The sequence below is a fragment of the Maniola jurtina genome, chromosome 8 (genome assembly GCF_905333055.1).
Source record: "Maniola jurtina chromosome 8, ilManJurt1.1, whole genome shotgun sequence".
NCBI classification, from domain to species: Eukaryota; Metazoa; Arthropoda; class Insecta; order Lepidoptera; family Nymphalidae; genus Maniola; species Maniola jurtina.
This window is the reverse complement of record NC_060036.1, coordinates 5,682,513-5,704,983: the sequence shown is the minus strand read 5'-3', so window position 1 is coordinate 5,704,983 and position 22,471 is coordinate 5,682,513. Positions and strand designations below refer to the sequence as shown.

The following is a 22,471-nucleotide window of genomic DNA, read 5'->3' as shown; positions in this document are numbered from 1 at the left end:
ACCACCACGCTAGCTAAATACGGTTTGGCAACCTTTACAACCCTTTGAAAACATTACAAGAGCTCTCATGCATGCAGGTTCCCTCACGTTTGCTTGCATCGTTAAAGCAACTGATATTAATTAAATGCTCAAAAGGAACATATACCTAACTCCGAAAAGGAAGAGGTATCCGTATCCAGGTATCTCAAACTACTGGATAGATCAGGCTGGGCATCAAAGGATTTTTGGGATTCAACCCCCAAAAAATAGGGGTTTGGTTTAGTTCACGCGGACGAAGTTGCAGGAATAAGCTAGTACGATATAAAAACGTACCTGACAGTGGCTGAGTGGCAGGCGGTGCGTTAGATAGTGCGGGGCTGTTGGGCTGAGGAGTGTAGCTATGGGATCCCATGCTGCGTTTATCCGTGCCATTCAGCAGCCCGTGCGCTACTGGCGATGCTACTGGTTTATCGGTTGTTAGGATTGGTTCTGAAAATTAATATAAACTCAGTATTATAGACCATAAGTAACTATATTATAGTGACATTATATTTTTGTTTCGGGGCGTTTACATTTTGACGAACAGAGCTAGAGTAGTCCTGTTTTAACTCAAACACATTTTTTAAAATTGTAGTGTTAAGTTTCTGTTATGTCGATCCCTGTTATTAATTCAATGAAAATGGGCTAAAAATTATTATTTACTGAGGTGATGCCGGTGATTAAAAAACCGAAACTTGTTCAAGCTAGCTCCGTATTAAATAGACCTTGCCTGATGATAATGTAGGTTTTAAAAATCCTGTGGGAACTCTTTAATTTTGTGGGACTTAAAGTAGCTAATATCTTTCTCTGGGTTTCAAGCTATTTCTGTATCAAAGTTCGGCAAAAGCGGTTAAGCGGGTGGGCCGTGGAAAGCTAGTAGACAGGCAGAGAGATATACTTCAATTTTCTAATCACATCATACTAATATTACTAGCTGATGCCCGCAGCTTCGCCCGCGTGGATTGGTCAGATCCCCTGCAGCATCAGGATTGAGGAGTTGGACTCCAAATTTTTTATGAAACAATGTCGCAAAGTTCCTCTATCGATTAAAAAAGAATTGACGCAAATCGGTTCAGAAATCTCGGAGATTTCGGTGTACATAGGTAGAAAAACACAACTCCCTTTTTGAAAGTCGGTTAAAAAAGTAGCCTATTTTACGCCCTGATCAATCCTCTACTTGCCTGTGAAAGTCCCGTCAAAATCGGTTCAGCCGTTCCAAAGATTAGCCTTTTCAAACAGACAGACAGACAGACAGACAGACAGACAGACAGACAGACAAAAATTTAAAAAACGTGTGATTCAGTTATGGTATCGTTCAAATAACCATATGAGCTTAATATGAGGTAGTTATTTCGAAATTACAGACAGACACTCCAATTTTATTTATTAGTATAGATAAACGAGAAAGTTTGTATGTGTGTGTGTGTGTGTATGTTTGTTACTACTTCACGCAAAAACTACTGGACGGATTTGGCTGAAATTTGTAATGGAGATAGATAATATCCTGGATTAGCACATAGGCTACTTTTTATCCCGGAAAATCAAAGAGTTCCCACGGGATTTTGAAAAACCTAAATCCACGCGGACGAAGTCGCGGACATCGGCTAGTATAAGTATGAATATGGCCACTACCTAGAATAGATTATGGGCAATAAAACTTACCAGGTTTACTCTGACTAGGCTCTTGCAAAATTGTAACATAACTATCAGGGAATATACCGGTTCTGTTTGCATTTCTGCCTTCCCACCAATTATGGTCTATACGCCTAGCCAGTACAACGATCTCGCCTTTCTTCAATGGTAGTTCGAGATTAGTTTGTGCTATGAAATCGAATTTGGCTCTCGCTCGACCTTCGACGACGGCGGGTTTTTTGAGTGTTTGGGCCCCATCGCCTTTAAGTAACTGGGAAAGAAAAAATGCCCTAGGATTAAAAATGCTACACGTTCAGCTAGGTACTTATAGGCCAAATATACATAGGGCCAAAGGGGGAAAAAATTGGCGAAGCAAAGATGTTTAACAATTATAACTGTTAGATATTTTTACGATCGTCCAACTTTTCAAAATCGCACTTCATGCTCTTTTTTAAACCAAAGTACCTATTATTAGCAATCATAATATTTCCATAATTTGTGGAAGTCATAGTAAATAAAAAATTCTCACCTCAACATAGTTATAAGGAAACAGGCCGATCTTTCCCCGCACCTCTCCTTCATACCAATTGGAATCTATTTGTCTTCTCACATTTATAATGTCTCCTTTCCTAAAGCTGAGCTCTCTTGCAGTCTGCCCATTGAATGTGTATAACGCTTTTGCGACAATCTTCTCCGCTTCGTCGTAACGATTAAGGGGTACGACTGTTTTCTGTGATGGCATAAAATTGTCTTGATGACGTCGATTTTGCATATCCTGAAGCTCCTGGAAACAATAATATTAATTCATAATTGTTGGAAGAAGCAGGCGTTACTTTGTGAAAGTCTATGATGTACAAGAAACCACAAGCTTAACAGGGCTCTCTCCGTCACTCGCTTCATACAATCGTAGTTCCAATTTCATTTGAATATTAAGCGTTCGACGGAATTCGTGTGTCTGAGAAAGACCAACGCTGATTTACGCTATTACGGGAACCAACACGAAGTCACTAATCGGAAACTGACCTGTGTAAACGTAAAAGGGTGCGAATGGGCGCGAATTTAAACCAATACGCGCACATGCGTGCAACTTTGCTTCAATTGTAAAGAATTTAATGCTTCAATTGGCTTCGACTCTGCGCTAGTATGAATTGACCCTAAGCATCGGTGCGTGATCACGTCCTCTCTGTGATGTTTCCATGGAAGTAGGAAGTACCTACCTTCTTATTATTCAAGTTTTCCCTTTATCAATGGATGTTTCCCATAATCGGCATGATAGTCATAAAGATCGCTGGCATGATAGGTATGATATTTACAACACGTAAGCAGTTAGGCAAATGATATTTTAGAATTCCATAGTAAAACAAAAATTCCTGTAGTCATGTTTGTCCGTCTGTCCGTTCGCATGTAGGTATGTCACAGCCATTAATAGAAGTAATCAAAGCAGTAGGTCTAGAGTTTATAAGTTTTGTAAATTTTGATTATTGTATCATATATTTAACGAAAAATGTATCAACTATTACGTCTACATCTGTTATAAAAACCCCGACGAAACTCATGGAAATGTTAGGAACTAAAAATTTTGAATAATGATTGGTCAAAAATAACTAAGCCAAAATGTTATACAGCATGTTCCTAGTTTAGAAAATGGTTTGGAAAACGTGTTATGAACACTCGTCAGTTACATTTCGTTCAAACATCACCTTGATAGAAGCGTCAAATGAGTCTATATCTGCATGGTGTATGTTATTTTCCTGTAAATTAAAATTGTTTTCATTTTCCAATATCTATTACTTTAAAGGAGGCGTGGTATAGGTAAAAGCGTATAATATACCTATTGCGTTTAATAATAAACCGTAATAACTCGCTATTTCTATTTTTCGAGAATCATAAAACGAATTATGACCACGTAAAGATTATAGCAGTCGACTGTAACTTTTTTTGTTAACGGGAGGGAAATCTTAAGATACCTGAAGTCCTGGAAAAAGCGACGGGATTGTCTAATTTTTCACCCTCATCGCATATTGGGAGGCCCCAAGCTCTGTTGCATTAAGTAAGTGAGTGATGTATTTGCTCTTTGCCTTCCCTTAGTTTCTCGGAAAACTTGTAAGCCTTCATAGTAATGAGTATTAACCCAGGGAGAGGTTAGATTTAACTTTTTCTGTTTCTATTTATAGGTACATATAGAATATTGGATAAGTATTATAATAAGAATAATACCTATCGTTCTTATTGAAATTCTGTATCGTAGTACCGGCTTTAATACAATGGTAGCTACATGTAATTGTGGAACCTTGTTTTTATTCATTTACTACTACCTACTATTAAATTATTTCCTCAATCAAATGTGATTCTTATGTCAATACCGTAAAAATCATAATCTTTTATTCATTGTATATTAAGTGAATGCTATTGTTGTACTCTCTGATCAACATTTGGGATTTAGTAACGAATGCGAAGTTCAAGGTCTGTCATTCAAGGCATTTCAATACGCGTATAAATTAATGATCATCTATATTATTATGCTTCATTATGTAAGAATGTACGGAATGCTCAAGGTGTCACAACATCTTATAAAGTCGTCGTAGATTAGGTAGAGTCTCAGAAATCAGAATAAGTATAGAAATGGAAGCCTGAGATTGTCGCCGAACCATTGCGCATTGTTGTAAAAGTAGGTATTTTATTTGCACAGCTATACAGCACATTACACAGTTTAATTTAGGTTGTTTTGGATGCTGGAGCTGGATAAGTGTGTCGAATTTTTAATAGGTACCTACCTTTTTGAATGGGCGAGTTGCTAAAAATTGGCGACACATAGTCCTATTAAAAACAGCATAGGTACTTAATACTTATACCATTTCTATTACGGTCTATTTGAGAGTTCTGTGGTTAGACTATCTTTGTCTTATAAAATGGGCCTCTTCTTATTTATTTAATCTTAAATGTGTTATTTGTGATCTAGATTCAACATTCACAACAGCATTTCTCAATATTTTATAACTGTATCCAATGTGTGTCCAATTTAGCACGGTTCAGACTGATGGTCCTTTGAGCGCCAAAAAAAAAACAACAAAATATGTCTTTTTTCCTATACAAGTTAGCCCTTGACTGCTAGGTGATCATCTGACCTGGTGTGATGCAGTCTAAGATGGAACCGGACTAACTTGGAAGAGGTAAGACAGTTTCATTAAACCCGTACCCCTGATAGGTTTCGAGACGGCATCGTACCGGAGAACGCTGAATCGCTTGGTGGCACGTATTTGGCGGTTAGATGGTATCGAGCCACGGCCGAAACCTGTCGGACCAGAGACAATTTAGAAAATACTAGCTGATACCCGCGACTTCGTTCGCGTGGATATAGGTTTTTTAATATTCCCGTGGGAACTCTTTGATTTTCCGGGATAAAAAGTAGCCTATGTGCTAATCCAGGGTATAATCTATCTCCATTCTAAATTTCAGCCCAATCCGTCCAGTAGTTTTTGCGTGAAGGAGTAACAAACATACACACACACAGATACAAACTTTCTCCTTTATAATATTAGTGTGATAAATTCCCAAATTGCCTCAGCCAGGAATTGCCGGGTATTCACGTATGCACGGGCAAGTATCCAAAAATAAGTAAGTAAAAAAATGAGAGTCTTTTACTATCATGTGAACATGAACCGAGTTAAGAGTTTCGCGAGGCGGGCGGCGGCGGCGGGCCCTTGAGTGAAAGCGAGGTTTCACTTGAGTTCACGTCAATAGTTTGTTTTTGATTTTAAACAAAATTACCTACTTATAATTAACTAGAGGATGCCCGCGACTTCGTCCGCGTGAATTTAGATTTTTATAGATCCCGTTGGAACTGTTTGATTTTCCGGGATTAAATGTTGCCCATTTCAATTACAGGGACGCAAGCTACTTCGGTACCAAATTTCATACAAATCGGTTATGTGGATGGGTCTTTAGGAATCCCGCGGGAACTCTTTGATTTTCCGGGATAAAAAGTAGCCTATGTCCGTCCCCGGGATATAAACTAACCCTGTACCAAATTTCATCAGAATCGGTTACACTGTTGAGCCGTGAAAAGGTAGCAGGCAGACAGACAGACAGACACACTTTCGCATTTATAATATTAAGTATGGAAGTATGGTTTTTGTGAAAAAGTGCTTTTCTATAATAAATGCTGGCAAGTCTCTAAAGGTAGGTACTAGGAACTCATCAAATCTTTACCAAAAACTAATAGTACATAGGTAAGTAGGTACACCGTAAAATGAAACATCGAAACCGGATCAGATTTGATGGAGTTAGTATAGAGTAACATGGTTAAAAAATAGGAACTGAAGTAGGACTGACTGGTAATCCTGGTAATAATATAAATCAGATAAAATTTTGTAATTGAATTTACAAGGTTGACAATAAGAACAACCTTTTAAGAACTCATTAACTGAAGGTTAATTTGACCTTAGTTTAATTTGTTATTTGTTTTAGATGACATTTTTGGCCTTAATTAATTTTCGTACAGTGATTTTATTGATGGCCTTTTGATCTATTTTATTGTACAAATATAAATATAAACCTCTTTATTAAATAACAAACCAGACGTAGAAGACGATGACGAATAAAGAGGAAAAACACATTAAAAAGTACTTAAAAGTACATAAAAATAATTTCAATGTAGCTACGCAAATAGATATTGTAATATTAGCTATTAAAGCAGCTTCATACCTATTCGTATATTAAAATTTGTTCACCGACCATAGTACAAAAAATACTTAACACCACCTCACCTTTATAACTAAATCCGGAGTCATATGCATATTCACCAACTATTTAAAGTAATGTTCACAAGTATGCCTAGTTCGTTAATAATATAATAAGTATTAAAAAAAACAATAACGTAACGGTCGCGGCGCGCGTGCGCATGCTGGCGCGATATTCAGATGACCATAACTTGACTAGAATGAAAACCGCCGAACAAGCGAGGTGTGAAGAAACTGCTTTCCATCTGCACAAAGCCTTACTTTATCGCGTAATGTGATATCTCATTGTACCGTTATTTACGTTTTGTGCCTTTCAGTGTGTTAATGTACTTAGTCGTATTCACATTTTGTTAAAGTTTTGTGGCTTTTTATCGATAACACTGCGATATATGTATTGTTACAAGGTTCCAAACGGTTTGATGTACGAGTACGGTGATTCTTTCTTTAATCAGCTCATCGTGCGGTATACCATCACCAAATCGTAAAGCAAAACAGCTCAGTTGATACAAGTGTAAATTAAAAATTTATAACAACCCCGGCAAGTGAAGGTTACAGTAACTACAAAAGAGCAGATAACTTTCAAACGGCTGAACCAATTTTCTTGGATTATACCTAAGAACACTCTCGATCAAGCCACCTTTCAAACAAAAAAAAGTAAATTAAAATCGGTTCATTAGTTTAGGAGCTACGATGCCACAGACAGATACACAGACACACAGATACACAGATACACACGTCAAACTTATAACACCCCTCTTTTTGGGTCGGGGGTTAATAACTTTTTCTAAATTATTATTATCAGAATAACAACTAAGGTAATTTACAATGACGTGTAGTCATGGCCTGCGTGGTAGACTAAGACCAAAACCATCTCATTCTGATAGGAAATCCGTGCTCAGTAGTGATTATGAATACTTTCTTGGATTTGGTATGTTTAAGGTTTTAGTAGGTATCGATTAAACTGCAGTGGCGTGGCGTAGCGGAGATTAAGCCTTATTATCCGTTAACTTTGACTGACACGCTAATCGCATTCTGATGCTGACCTCACGACCGCACGTGAACTGGAGTTCAACCATTTTATTACTTAGGTACCTTTGACTTACCTACTTTACCCTATAAAAGTATTTTCTGTTAATCTGTTTCCGTTGTTTTCACTAACAATTTAACCGTTAACTTCGAATCTACAGGCATATTTCATAACTGGCTATCGGTAAATGTTTGACAAAATAATTGCTTAACTTCGGTAATTAGTAATCAACCCAGATTACATCATAAGCACTGAATCACGGGAAAGATAGCATAAGGGATGGTATAGATGCCGTAAATGTACCTAGTTATTACTTGAACGCTTTTCGTAGGCTAAGTTGATATGATTAGCAGCAACTATAGGTACCTACAACTAATCAATTACGTACTGTAGCCTGCTGATCGCATTTACCTTCCCACAATAATAAACAGATTGAGAAAATCACGATAGTATTTTCCAGAGACTCGCAACATTCCAGAAGAACATTATTTCTTTTACTTATTCTTTAAAAAATAAAAGAAGATGTAAATAATTTATATAAATGTTCCGTTTTTCCTTTTGAGGTACGGAACCCTAATAATAGTAGATATTAGTATACTTTCTTGTAGATACCTACTTGTGCAAGATCTAGGCATCGTGCAAGGTCTTGAGAAATGTTTCTATTACAGTTATCACCGCGTCTAACGCAAGATTTTTAGTTATGGGAAAAATGTTATTCTATCAATTCAAGATGGTTGCAACTGGTTGTGTGCAAGTGTATGTTTACATAATATATTATGTAAGTTGTGTATTTTAAAATCAATCTTGAAATATTTTTTAAAGCATAGGTACATTTAACATTAATGTTGCAAAAGTGTAAACAACTTGAATCGACTATTCTTGTCGATTTTGACTGAATCATAGAAGGGAGCGCAAAGGGACCAGTCCAAGAGTCCCGAGGGGAGGAATCAGTACTACTACTACTACTATTCTGTAGGTATGCCTAATACTACGAGACGCTACCTGCTTTAGAGATTCGTAACAAGGTAGCTGTTTTTGAAAAACAAATGTGTTACATTCGATACTACAGTATTTCTTTTTGGTATCTACAAAAGATTGTATCAATCAATCCAGATATTAAAACAAATGAACATATTATAATAAAATTATAAGAAGACATCAAATATTTATTTCGCTGATGCACGCAAATTCATCCGCTTGGATTTAGGTGGTTGAAACCCATGTACAAATTCTTTTATTTTCCGTGATAAAAAGCAATCTATATCCGTTCGTTTCCAGATTTTATTGTTCCTTTTCCAGTTTGTTCTATCTCTTTGTGAAATTTTGCAGTCATTCCGCATGAATGATATTAGTATGAATAATTATATTACCTGTAAGTATTTGTTTCGCCTCTGTTCTCTGTAGAGCCGTTTCATATGCTCAGCCTGTTGTATGGCAAGCTCGCGTTCAGGTACCAGCGGTAGGGGGTCATGTCGCACCGGACACCGGTAGTGGATGTTGACATCGCTCTCCACGTACCGCCGGTTCGGAGATTCTGCATGAAAACAGATATATTAAGACAGAGTTCTACGAATCGTTGGTTTCAGTGTAGGTATGTTGTTTAAATACTAAATATACCAGAATTCCATATTCCTAACTAGTTTAGTTTTTGAGATATACCCCGTTACAAAAATGGTCTAAATCTAACAACTTTGACGGCCCCCCATTTCTTTATTTTTTGAGACAAAAAGCTTCCTCGTGATTTTACTAGTACGACAAATTATAGACTACAGGCCCATGTTTAAAAATGGGTGGGTCATATGAACCACCAGGTGACGTATACAGGACGATATAAGAGCATAAAATAATAAGTTTCAGCACTATGCCGTCACTTGTAAGCTGTCCAACAGAGTGCTGGTGAGAATTGAAAAGTGCAGGTAGAGTGAGTACATTTTGGTCATATATTTTTGTACGGCATTTTTACCATCGATAGATCCATGAAAAATAATAAGAAAGCGCGCAGTGCCGTAAAAAAATGGTGCGCCACAAAGTCAGTAAATGTTTTGATTTTCTGACAATTTCCGGGGTAAATTTGGTCATTTAATTCTGTACGGCACTAGTTTCATACTGTTTCAATACAGCCTCTAATCCATTATTCCGCAACGCCGTACAAAAATCATGCGACAAGGGGAAAAAATTGAGGGTAGCAACCCCCTCTCTTTCCGTGGTCCGGGGGGTGATTTGAGAAAGTACGGCTTTGGTTCCAAAACATTATCTAGCACTCAAAAGTACTATTAAAAATAATGCCGTAAAAAAATTAGTGTTCATTTGAATGTGTATCAATAATTATCTTAATTTCATGGTATACTTAATTTTTAAAGCTGTAAAATCATTTGACTCTGTACGGCAACTTTTTTTTTAACATGATAGTGTAAAATACTATTGTTATATAGTATTGCCGTTCAAAAGAAACTGTTCTAAAAAAAATTATAGATAAATACAAAAACTGAAATTTTTCAAATTATTGCAAAAGTTTAAATATTCATAGATTAATAAAATATAGCAATTTTCTTCGCTTTTCCCTTGTTTTAAATAGTATTAAGATAAATAAATTAGGAAAAAATTATGCCGTACATTTTAATGCAGACCATATCTTTTAGGCTGATGAAAATGACGCTACCATTTTAAGGGTAGTACTTTATGGCCATCTGATACTGTACGGCATTAACATATTTTTGAAGAGAACAATTGATAATATGATAAAATCACTATGCCGTCTAACTGAAGTGAACGGGTGTGTATATAATATCCACATCCCCTACAAACCTTTGGACCAACGAAAATGTACGGCATGTAAAAAAATATTATCTATGCATAAAACACTTTCAAAATAAATTAATTTTATGTTGTTTCAAATCACCCCCCGGACCACGGAAAGAGAGGGGGTTGCTACCCTCAATTTTTTCCCCTTGTCGCATGATTTTTGTACGGCGTTGCGGAATAATGGATTAGAGGCTGTATTGAAACAGTATGAAACTAGTGCCGTACAGAATTAAATGACCAAATTTACCCCGGAAATTGTCAGAAAATCAAAACATTTACTGACTTTGTGGCGCACCATTTTTTTACGGCACTGCGCGCTTTCTTATTATTTTTCATGGATCTATCGATGGTAAAAATGCCGTACAAAAATATATGACCAAAATGTACTCACTCTACCTGCACTTTTCAATTCTCACCAGCACTCTGTTGGACAGCTTACAAGTGACGGCATAGTGCTGAAACTTATTATTTTATGCTCTTATATCGTCCTGTATACGTCACCTGGTGGTTCATATGACCCACCCATTTTTAAACATGGGCCTGTAGTCTATTAGTAGGACCACAAGGAAACAGCAAAATATGTTTGTATTTTATTCACTGAGCTATTTTTATTTTACTCGGTGTTTTTTTTGTCCGGCTTGTTTTTCATATATGAGAGCTCCCCTGAAAAAGAATTCGATTGAATTTATACTTTAATATTCGGTTTTGGGTCAAAATTTTACACCAAACGCCAAAATTTCAGGTTAATATCTCATATTTTCGTCCACGAGCTAGAAACTCTTGACACACGGACAGACAGACACAGCGGCTTCGTTTTATCTTTTGGGTACGGAACCCTAATAAATGTATGGCGTAGTTATGTAGGTTAATGAAATTTAATACGTTCCTACCAGTGAAAGTTGTATATCATCGGAAATGTTATGGCATGATGTAACGCTATCGATGGTAATATTTCGAGTCCGATTATGCGACGAGACGTAACTACCTATGTATGACGAGTGGAACCGGTTCAAGAATTTAGCGTAACCCACTAACTATAAAAGTTACTACGATTCTTTCTCTCGCCTCATAATACGATACTCGATACAGTTTGACCCGAATTTCATGCGGGCAGAAAAACGTAATATTATACTTATTTTATATCATTTTTGTTCTCAAAACCTAGTTTAATTTTAATTTTCAAGTTATAAATATGTTATTAAGTTCTAATGTGTTGCGGTAGACTGATCTCATTTACGTAAGTGATGAGGACTTAAAAACTACCTATACACGGACGCACACACGCTGCCGTCATTTAACTAAAAAGCCGTTATGTGCAAAAAATAACATTTGAAAATTTTCTAAAAACTAATATTTCTCATAGTTTTGAATACAAAAACTAATATTTCAAATAGTTTTTGAAAATGCGATTCCATACAAAATGACAATAATTATGAGTTGTATTGTCAATCAGTCTCAATAAGTGGAAAAGTTATTAACATAATATTTGTCTAAGTAAAATCGTATTCAAAAGCCTACATAGGTGAAAATGAAAGCCCTTTGCGGTCACAAATTGCCCGTCAACTTTCACTTAATAGGCATTCGCGACACGCGCGCATAAACACGTGTAGGCTGCTACTTACTTATCTACGTATGTGTACATAGTATGTACCTACAGTACATTCATACATATACTTAGGCACTTTCTGGCATTATGCTACTGAAAATCGATTATTACGGATACTTCCAAGATATCAATACAGTTAGTACCATAGAAATAGGGGTGGCGCTTTCAAAATCAATGGTTAGGACAGTTATCGTTTATTTATTCACCCCTTCAGAGGGTAGGTCAACCCCCAAAATGTTTATACCTTAGTTATGACCCTATTTACGATATAAGGCATTGAGTTTCTTTGGAATTTCGAATCAGATACATCGTGTACCTACTTTGCAGAGTAATAGAAACTGAATTGCAGAGATATTTCTCAAATCGTTCTTGATTTTGGTGACTTTATAGACTTTATATAACTCTCAACAACTATGCATACCTAGGTAACAAGGAAAGTGGAAAATATAAAACTTGTTATAAATAAATACGTGACCAGTAGTAAAGAACGAGTTACTTTCACGGCAAAACTCGATTAAAAACGAATAAATAAATAAGATATTTTTATTCAATTCATTTTCATTTAATGGCTAGTTAGTAAAATTGAGATATAATATAACTTATTTAGAGATAATTTAACACCGTGTTTAGACCTCGAAGGTCTAATCTACGGATTGTACGTGTAGTATCCTATTAATTACCTGTGTAGTATAATTATGTAACCTTTAACTTACACCAAAACAAATTGTGACAGTTCAAGGGCCGATTTTTCAATCGTCAAAAAACTTTTATCGGAGGAATAAGTTACAGGTTTAGACAGTTTTTGTAGGTATATGAAATCTGTCATAACGTCAAATTTATTCCTCGTATAAAAGATATTTGACGAATAAAAATCGGCCCCTGTATAAAACTTTAGTGAATAAAAAATATTTTGAACTCTATCGGTTAACATGAGCAATATAAAATATTGTCTGGACAATGACAATACAAGTTTATCATTTAACATGTTTTCAAGTTTCATTGAAAACTAGTATAAGGTAACAACTTGTTTATTGGTGTAAGCATGGTGTAAGAGTCACGTAACGTGGGCTCTGTATTAAAAATTGGTGTCTACACGAACTATTTAAGTTACATTAAAATCACTTTTGGTTTTGGTCTAAAATTCTGGTCAAACTTTTTGGATTCCTACGAACCGATTTTGATCACATTTTTGTTGTATAAACCTAATATCATATGCTGCCGAACGTAGAATTTTCCAGCTTAATCAATCTTGTGGCTTTTGCGTTTTTTTAATATTAACAGGGCTCTCTCCGTCACTTACTCCACACAATCGTAATCCCAATTTCATTTGAATATAAGCAACCAAAGTCTTTCAGGAATTTCTTGATCTACCATTAACCCTATGTTAAAGTCTAGTGGGATCACCGCCACGTGTGAACCAACCAGCACAAACATAATAAACGTAATTATGTATCTGACTGATTCATTAGTTTCAAAACCTATCAACCAACTTGTAGTTATTATAACACTTTCAAAGGCACGACTGGCAGTAGATAACTTTGCGACACAAATTTTGTAAGTCACCGGTGTTCTGGTATGTCGTTACAACACATCCTGCTCTTTCCTAATCACTCATTAAATTACGTTTATGGACGGTTTACCTAAAGTTAATCTTATTTCAAGTGAAAAATGAGTAATGATGTAGGTTCATATCTATCTCCTGAGTCAGGAATGATTGGTGAATTAAAAATTAGAACTTTTAAAATTTATGGCGTTTGGATATATCCATACTAATCTATTCTAGTCCTTATCCTAATTAATATTATAAATGTGAAAGTGTGGATGTTTGTTACTCAATCACGCAAAAACTATCGGACGGATTTGGCTGAAATTTGGAATGGAGATGGATTATACCCTGGATTAACACAAAAAGTAGCCTACGTGATATAGGCTACTTTTTATCCCGCAAAATCAAAGACTTCCCGCGGTATCAACGTAAATCCACGCGGACGAAGTCGCGGGCATCAGCTAGTGTTGTTATAAATGAAAATGTCTCTGGCGATCTGTGACTTTTGCACAGCCTATCTATTTAACTAATTTTGATGAAAGCTAGAAAGATAGCTTGCATCCCACAGATAGACATAGGCTACTTAGTACTTTGTATACCGGAAAAGAATCAACGAGTTTCCACGGGATTTTTAAAAATCTAAATCTACGCGGACAAAACCGCGGGCAAATAAAAGTTTTGTTTTATGCATTATAAGATTCATTGTTAGTGTAACTATATTGCTGATCATTTAACTTGTTTGAGTTTAACAATTAGTGTAAATTAAAAATTTATAATACCCCCGACAAGTGAAGGTTAGAGTAACTAGAAAAAACCTGATAACTTTCAAACGGCTGAACCGATTTTCTTGGATTATAGCTAAGAACACTCTCGATCAAGCAACCTTTCAAACAAAAGAACTAAATTAAAATCGGTTCATTAGTTTAGGAGCATTAGCTTAGCTTAGCCACAGACATACACAGATACACACGTCAAACTTATAACACCCCTCTTTTTGGGTCGGGGGTTAATAAATTGAAAAATAATTACAAACCATAGGTTGCCATCTTTTTGATTTGTTTCAATATGCCCATGTTAAGGCTCCACTTCACTCAACTTAAAATAAATACACAACACAGAACAAATATCAGCCGGTCGGCCTATCAACGTCGAGACGACTGTCGCCGTGCTATCAGTTGCACTTTCATCGGTAGTATCTCCCGCCAAAAACTTACGCAGCGATTCGCTGACTAAGCTGTTCAATTGCATCGAGCGACGATCACTATAATGGCATAGTTTATTTATAGCCATTTTCTCCGTTTATCCAAATTATTTCACTACTATGATTTTGTATTAATTTTAGGCTTTACCATTTTCGTCATCAATGAGCTTACTTAACAAAATGATTTGAGAGACATTTTAATTTTTAACCGATTTTATATTGCTGTATTATATGCTAGCTATTATTAACTTAATATGCCTGCATTTACTTCACATGGTTATTTTTTAAGTTTACCTATTTGTAACCCCCGGCCCAAAAAGAGGCGTGTTATAAGTTTGACGTATGTATCTGTGTATCTGTGTATCTGTCTGTGGCATCGTAGCGCCTAAACGAATAAACCGATTTTAATTTAGTTTTTTTTTTTGTTTGAAAGGTGGCTTGATCGAGAGTGTTCTTAGTTATAATCCAAAAAAAAATGGTGGAAACGCATAAAGATCTAGATGAATTCCTAAATTGAATATAGTTTTAAAGATTAGACTTTTACCAATTTAAATGAAATTGAACTGTTACGAACAAATTGGAACTTTCAATGGCGTTTGTGTTAAGACTTAACACCTGCTTAAGATTATACTTAGCTGAATAAGAAAACGAAAACATAGATACAAATTAATCATAATAATTATGTATTTGTCGTCAGGTATCACAAATACTTACTGTAAGGTAGAGGTGCATAGACATCTGGATAAATGTCCGTTCTATTGACCCATTCTGATAAATCATGAATAGTATGTCGATTATCTTGCAAATTAAAATTACTAACAGGTTTCTTTCTCTGAATTACGGCGGGCTTGGAGACAATTTCTTTTTTAAAGTCATTGTTTTTATTTAAATTTATAAGTGAAGATGTACGTTCGTAAGTTGTAGAGGGCTCACTATAAGACGTACTGGAAAAGGTATGTTCATTGGACTGAACATACACGTTATCAGCTCTATCACTATTATTGATTGACTTTTCCAGAAGTCTACTTTTATTTATGTCTTCATGTTTAGGAATGATAGGAGATTCCAGCTGTTTCTTTATATCAATTTTTGTACTGTCCTCTATACATATTTTAGGTACGCTATTGTTGATAGAGCTTTTCAAGAGCTTATTGAATTTATAATCATCTGTCAATGTTACGGGATCATCAAGCATATGTTCAGGCGTGATTTCGTCAACTATTGTTTCAAGTTCAGAATTTTTCGAGGTCAAATGATGAATTTTGTTTTGGTGTTCATCGGATTTATTACTTTTTAGACTATCTGAATCACTTTTAGAAATAGACTCATTGGGACTATTCTCTTTAGAAAAGTAGGCACTATCATCTTTTTCTACTTCTTGTTCTTCACTTTCATCAAAAAATATATTTTTCTTAACGTATGAATTCAAAGCTTTCAGCGATTTTGACATGGATCCAGACGAGGGAATATCCCGTAACTGTACATCGTCATCGTAGGGATATGTCTTTACGCTAGCACTTCTTAAACAACTTTCACTTAAAGTAGTTTCACTTTTATAATTTTTGTTCATTTTAGTTTATCCACGATGGATCATCTTCGTTATGAACATAAATTCCTAACACTTCGCATAGAACCGAAGTAGTGATAAGATAGGTTATCTGTGAGTCAGTATGATAAAAACAATCGATAAACGACTGGTTATATTAATACGCAACAAAACCGCTTTCACAATCAATAACACAAAGCTAAATAACAATTAATAGCACAGATAAACAGCATTTCCGCGCACAAGAGCGTAAGATACTATTTACAATCGGATAAAAACTGCTCGGACTGGTTTCGGCTCAGTCAAATTATATGACGTAAATATCCCGCCGACCTTTAAAATCACTAATAAAAAGTTTGTAAGTACTATAATAATACGCAATTCGTATATTGAATTCACTTTGGCAAAGAGCACTACATGTTTTCGACGTGGTTATTAGATAAATAAAGTTCCGATTGTTTTCAACAAAGGCCATTGTTTCTTTTTTATAAGCTCTGATGATATAGATGTAGTAGCCACATACCAGCTCTCACGCAAACTAATTTTCTTAGTACTATAATTGACTATAATGTTTAGCGGAAGTACCTAATATGAAGCAAGTAAGATTCTTTTGGTCATTTTAAACAACTATTTAAAGTGATTAAAAAATATATTAAGTTAAAGTCGATTGATTCGAAACCAGTTATAGAACCTTTTCTTATGACCTTTACTGGAACATTAAAGGGCAACAGTCAGGATGCATTTAAAAATGCTTTGACTTTCGCAAGGTACCTAGGTACTTTTGATACTTAACAACTACTAACAAGTATATACAAATATCCACATAAATATGATTAAGAGATACTTGCCTGACTCTGAAAAGCTGCCGTGAGATGCGCGTCGCGGTGGTTCCGGCGCGGTGTCACTCTCTACCAGGATGCAATAAAACAAGATGGTAAGGAACTAAAACAACTAAATGTGTGCAATAACGAAAAAAAAGATAGATTGATAGCCGTTATTATATAGAATAGAGACCGAAAACAATTCTTGACGGATAATGGAGCAGTTATAAAAACTTTTTTTTGTTTTTTTTTTTTTATAATACACTTAAACGCTCAAGATTGGTACGGTAAGTATCTACGTATGCTTCATTATTAAGATCAAGATGAGCTAACAAATATTTTTAAACTTAACGATTTTCAATCAATCTTTTCTTAGAAAGCAAAATAAAAGTACTTAACTCCAAGACTAAACATTAAAAAAATATTTGAAAATTATTAACCTTGGAATGTTACCGTGTGTCGCGATGGCGTGATATAGGTCGCTAGACGGTAGGGCCACGACGCCGGCGGAGGCCGGGGTGGCGTGCGAGGGGGCTCATAGCGGCTGGCCGGGCGATGCGCCAAAGGATTGAAGGCTTGCTTTGCTAATGATTCGTTTTTAAGAATAGAATTAAGTTTAACAGATTCTCTTTTCGCAGTTTTGATATTTTCTCTTTTATCTGAAACTGTGCGTCCGCGAACTAAAGTAGTCGTATCAGCTATCGATCTATAATTATCTTCCGGTTTCGGGTATCGGTGTGCAATCCATGGCCCCGCTAAGTACGACTCTATATCGTGAAGATCATTTACGTCCGGAGTGGATGCGTAAATCTGACCAAGTAGGGACATCGCTTCAAATCTGCGCCGAATGCGTTCTACTTCTCCGGGTCGACATTCCAGCGCTTCTTCTGCAGAATGAGATCTTGTAGTATTACGTTTGCGAAGTGCAGCCAGTTTTGATATAACGTCGATATGTGGCATGAAACGATTACTGGGCCGTAGTGGCATGCGTGCCACTGGTAATAAGGCCCTACATTTTCCGCGGCGGGTGGCCCTTTCAGCTAAGGGCCAAATATTATTTATATCGTTTCGAATAATTTCTGGATCACTTCGGTATCGTCGCAATACCGCGCCGGCTGCAGAGGGTGAATCGAAGCGTCGTGCGAGGCGGCGCACTTCCCCTTCTCGTGCCAGCTTAAGGTAAGTACGCCAGTAACGCTCCGGATCGGGGGACGGGCTCCGACTACGCCAGATTGTCTCGTCACTGGAAAACCGTAGCGTGTCAGGCGTTCTTCGATCGCTAGCGTACACTTCTGAACGAGGCGATGGCGATCTTGAATTTAGGTCATTCTTCGAAGGAAGGGACAAAAATTTATTTCTTTCACTTTCTCCAAAAAATTCTTTGATATTTGTACATGATTGAGATTGAAATATTGGATTATTTTGTACATTACCATCTTTCATATCAGTGAGTTTCTGAGTAACTTTTTGTTCATCAGAACTATCTCTTGCATGATATATATTCTTTGGTTGACTGATTTCGTTTTTAACTGATTCAAAATATTCTACTTTCTTCTGTACTTCTTTTTTAGGCTCGTTGTATATGACTGTCTTGCCAGATATATCTGAACTTCCAGTTTCAGTTTCACTAGCTGATGATTGGTTCGAAATTTCAGGAATTTGTGCAGGACAAACCACTTGCCTATTTTTTTCATCCAAGGTTTTATTTATTTCTGAATACTTTTGAATACTTACATCTGTGTTCTTTTCTTTTTCCTGTTGTTTTACACTGGTGTCAACATTAACTATGGGGTTAACAAATTCCTGTTTAAGTGCTGCTGTATCAAATTTATGGATTCGATTTAAGACTTCCTTACTAAGTGATTGTGAAATCCTTTTCTTTTCATTTTCGCTAAGAGACATTTGCATTTTATTGACATTATTTTTTAATTCCTTTTCAGATGCTAATGGATAACTAATGGCTGCAATAGATTTTGATTTACTAAGTTCAGTTTCCATATCTTTTGACCTAGGCGTTACTAAAGAACTACAGCGAACATGAAGCATGGGATTTTTATTTGCTTTTGCATCTTTTACATCAATAGTATATGTCTCATTTTCCTTGTTTGCCTTAGATTCAAATTCTTTACTATATATGGCATTAAGTTGATTTTTAAGGGCATTAACTTGCTCCATTGACAGACTGCTCCATAAACGATTTCCAAGGCCAATCTTTTTTCGCAAATCTGTTAAAGAATCTGCTTGTGGACTAGTTTTAGGCTTATCAGCTTTAAAAGATTCATTGCCCTTAATTTCATTTTTTTTATTAATAGTATAAGCTGTTTCAGCGACACTTGTTCCACGCCAAAGAGGTTTGTACGTATCATTACATTGGGAACGGTCTATTTCAGACGTTTTTTGTTGCAACTCTTCTTTCAAATCTTCTACAGATTTTTCTTTTACCCTTAGTCCTCTTTCTCTATTGTAATCCCATCTAAAGTCATTAACATCTCGAGGATAAAAAAGTATATCGTTTTCGTTTTGTGCTTTCTTAAGTTTTGAATATAAATTATTAAGCTCCTCTTCTGCTCTTTCTATTGTACGAATTTTTTTCCAACGATCAAAATCAATAATCTCTTCGTCTTTTTTTCTTTGGCAAAAATTTCGGCTGGATGTAGCTTTTTCTAGTTCAGCGACTCTTTCTAAATACGTATAATAACGGTTAAGTTCACGAAACCTTTCAGATCTTCCTTTTAAATTTTTTGAATCCCGAATATATTCATCGTAATCAGGATCATTTTCATATATGTTAGATTCACTAATAGCTCTAGAAGGTATTTTATTTTTTCTATCATATTTTTCAACGGTGTCAGCACTTCGAGTTCGGAACTCTTTCTTGATTGTTTCAAGCTTTGTTTGAGTTCTAGCATTATGTATACGACGATATGAAGGAGATCGAGTTGACACTGGAGAAGTTGACTGGCTTCTACTAGCAGATGTTTTATTTATAAGTTTGGGTGATATGGGTCTCGAGGTTTGGGAGAAAAATATTCTACCTTGATTTTGGTTCGGCGTAATTTTATGGGGTAAATCATAAATATCACTTATTTCTGATGGAGAAATCGATCGTACTGATTCAGAAAAAATAATTCGTGTCGGTGAAACTGTTTTAAATTTTGAATCTATACGCTTCTCAGTGGCAGATGATGATTTTAAGTTTTTTGGTGCTTGTTGAAGAAAAACAAATTTGTTTGGAGATGCAAGCTTAACCGGTGATGACCCTCGTATTGATATCTCTGGTTTCTTGTGAAATATTATGCTTGGCGATACTGGTCGAGAAGTTTGTGAAAAATATAGCTTGTTAGCTGGTGGTTCACTTCTACTTCTTACTGTTGCTAAAGATGATGTTGATCCAAATTCACTATGATATTTTGATAAACTGTCAAATTTACGAATTTTGCCATCCATTTTACCAGGCCAGGAAATTGATCTAGAATTTTGAACATGCAGAGGAGTTGGTTGTCTATCCCACATTTTAAATCGCGAGAGAGAGACGGGTTTTCGGTGAATCAAATAAGTATTTAAAGAATTTGGATAGTTTAAACTAGTTTCTGGCAAGGACTGAAACATTCTTGCCTTTTGGAGTACTGAGCTTGTTGGACCTTGTTCTTGATCTCTAAGGTTATAAGTGGAAAAAGGAAGTCTTCCTAAGAATAAATGTTGAAAAAAGGAGTCTGAAACAACAGCATCATGTGCTTTCTTAATATCTTTAGAATTTTTCTTTTTAAAAACATCTCCAAATTGACTGGCACTTTCTGAATCATTGGGCATATCTTTCTGACTCTTCTTATGTGTATTTTTATTTTTTTGACTTTTTTTAACATTTTTATTCAATTCCTTTATTTTTTTGCCAGGTGGGTCATGGCATGGTAAACTTCGGGGTCTTAGTAGTATAGTTTCTAAGGACTTTTTCTTTTTAAGGTTCGTCACCATAGCCGTTTTCACTTGGTTGGACTTTTTTGAAACTGGTGCTATTTGTGAAGATGACTTGGACATCTTAGACATTACTTGTAAGGGATTATTAGGCTTAATGGACTTACTCGTAGAATCTGTTTTCATCAAGCATGGAGTAGATTTTGTTTGAAGGTTTGAAATTTTCATTCTTTGAATTCTTTCTGAAGTTCTTATCATATCTCTACTTTTATGAGTCACAATTGGCACTATAGTTTTGGAATTTGTGGATTTGAATACAGTGCCCCTTGATGATGTATCCCCATGTTTTATCAAACTTTTAGGTTTTATTTTAGAAAGATCTATACGTTCATTTCTCTTTTGCGAACTCCAAAGTTTATCTAGTGGAGTAATTTTATCTAATATATTTGTTATGGGAGTTTTGCGACCTGCACCACCTTCTAATACTACAGAAGAAGGCTCTCCATACCTGCGTCCTGTATTAGGATAATTTATGGGTAAAATTGTTCTCCTAGGCGAGCTGAAACTACTAGTTCCAATATGCTTGTTGTTATTCAATGTTTTTTGTTTCATATTTACTGCAGCGCTTACCAATTTATGTCTATTTAAAGCTGGTGGTGCCGATGTTGATATAATTCTTTTTGGACTTGTATTTTTTCTAATTATTGTATGAGTATTTTCTCTACTCAATTTATTAGAAATTTTATTTTTAAGGTATTCAACATTCGATTTTTCTAGGGTAACTCGTTTAGGTGACGGGGAAGAAGACCTGGCAGATGTCACTAACTGCAGCGTTCGACTGTTCTTAGAAGATATTCTTCTAGGAGGAATCGGTGGATATTCAGTAATCCTGCTTCTATAATTTGAATACTCTTCGTCTTCATGATCTTTGAAAATGCCAGTTACAGGATAACATATAACTTCATGCATCTGCGGCGATTTTTTGTGTACTCTTATTTTCGTTAGAGTTGAGGATATCGGAATATATTCGATTTCTGATTCGTCTGTGGAATTCCAATCGTGGTTCTTTCATCAAATCCTCTGATATTTCGTTAGACGTAAGTAAAACGTGATTGTGCTCCTGTTGTAAATAAACTAGTGTAAAGCTTTGATGTCTATTACGTGTAAAAAAACGTGTTGCATAAAAATACTGTGGGTAAATTTTAAAGTTCTATTCAAAGTGTTTGTTTAATTTTGGAGTCTACTGTACGCATGCAAGCGGCCTTTTACCTTTTATCGCAGTTGTTTTCTCCGACCCAGCACCAAGGTTATTGATATTATGATTATAGAGAGCCATGCATAACAGAATATAGTAAAGACTTACCTGATGGGATTGATGATGATAACTAACGTGATCGCGGTTAGAGAGCTATTGTGCCTACATTGTCATTATATGGTGACCTTGTTGAAACGGTAAATAACATCAGTTACACATAGGCTGTTGCATCGACCTTGACTTCTGTTTATTATTTATCAATTTTAAAGATAGTTTGCTCATTTAAACGGTATTATTAAATTGTAGAAATAAACCATCACCAATAATAAATTCATGCTTTAGGTAATATCAGCTCAGCTTAGTTAG

General features: G+C 35.7%; 1 protein-coding gene across 9 annotated transcripts in view; it reads right to left on the bottom strand.

Moving 5' to 3' along the window:
- LOC123867764 (sorbin and SH3 domain-containing protein 1) overlaps positions 1–22,471 on the bottom strand; it is a 191,176-nt gene that overhangs the window by 3,556 nt on the left and 165,149 nt on the right. For 4 of the 9 annotated variants that reach the window (XM_045910009.1, XM_045910003.1, XM_045910006.1 and 1 more), the window contains 6 exons: positions 16,972–17,025; positions 8,787–8,956; positions 3,351–3,401; positions 2,180–2,434; positions 1,681–1,921; positions 313–468 (listed from right to left, as the gene is read on the bottom strand). In XM_045910009.1, coding sequence (XP_045765965.1) covers positions 313–468; positions 1,681–1,921; positions 2,180–2,434; positions 3,351–3,401; positions 8,787–8,956; positions 16,972–17,025 — 927 coding nt within the window. Of the gene's footprint in view, positions 1–312; positions 469–1,680; positions 1,922–2,179; positions 2,435–3,350; positions 3,402–8,786; positions 8,957–16,965; positions 17,026–17,378; positions 21,894–22,471 lie in introns of all 9 variants that reach the window. The other 5 variants (XM_045910011.1, XM_045910002.1, XM_045910005.1 and 2 more) reach the window with 5 other exon arrangements.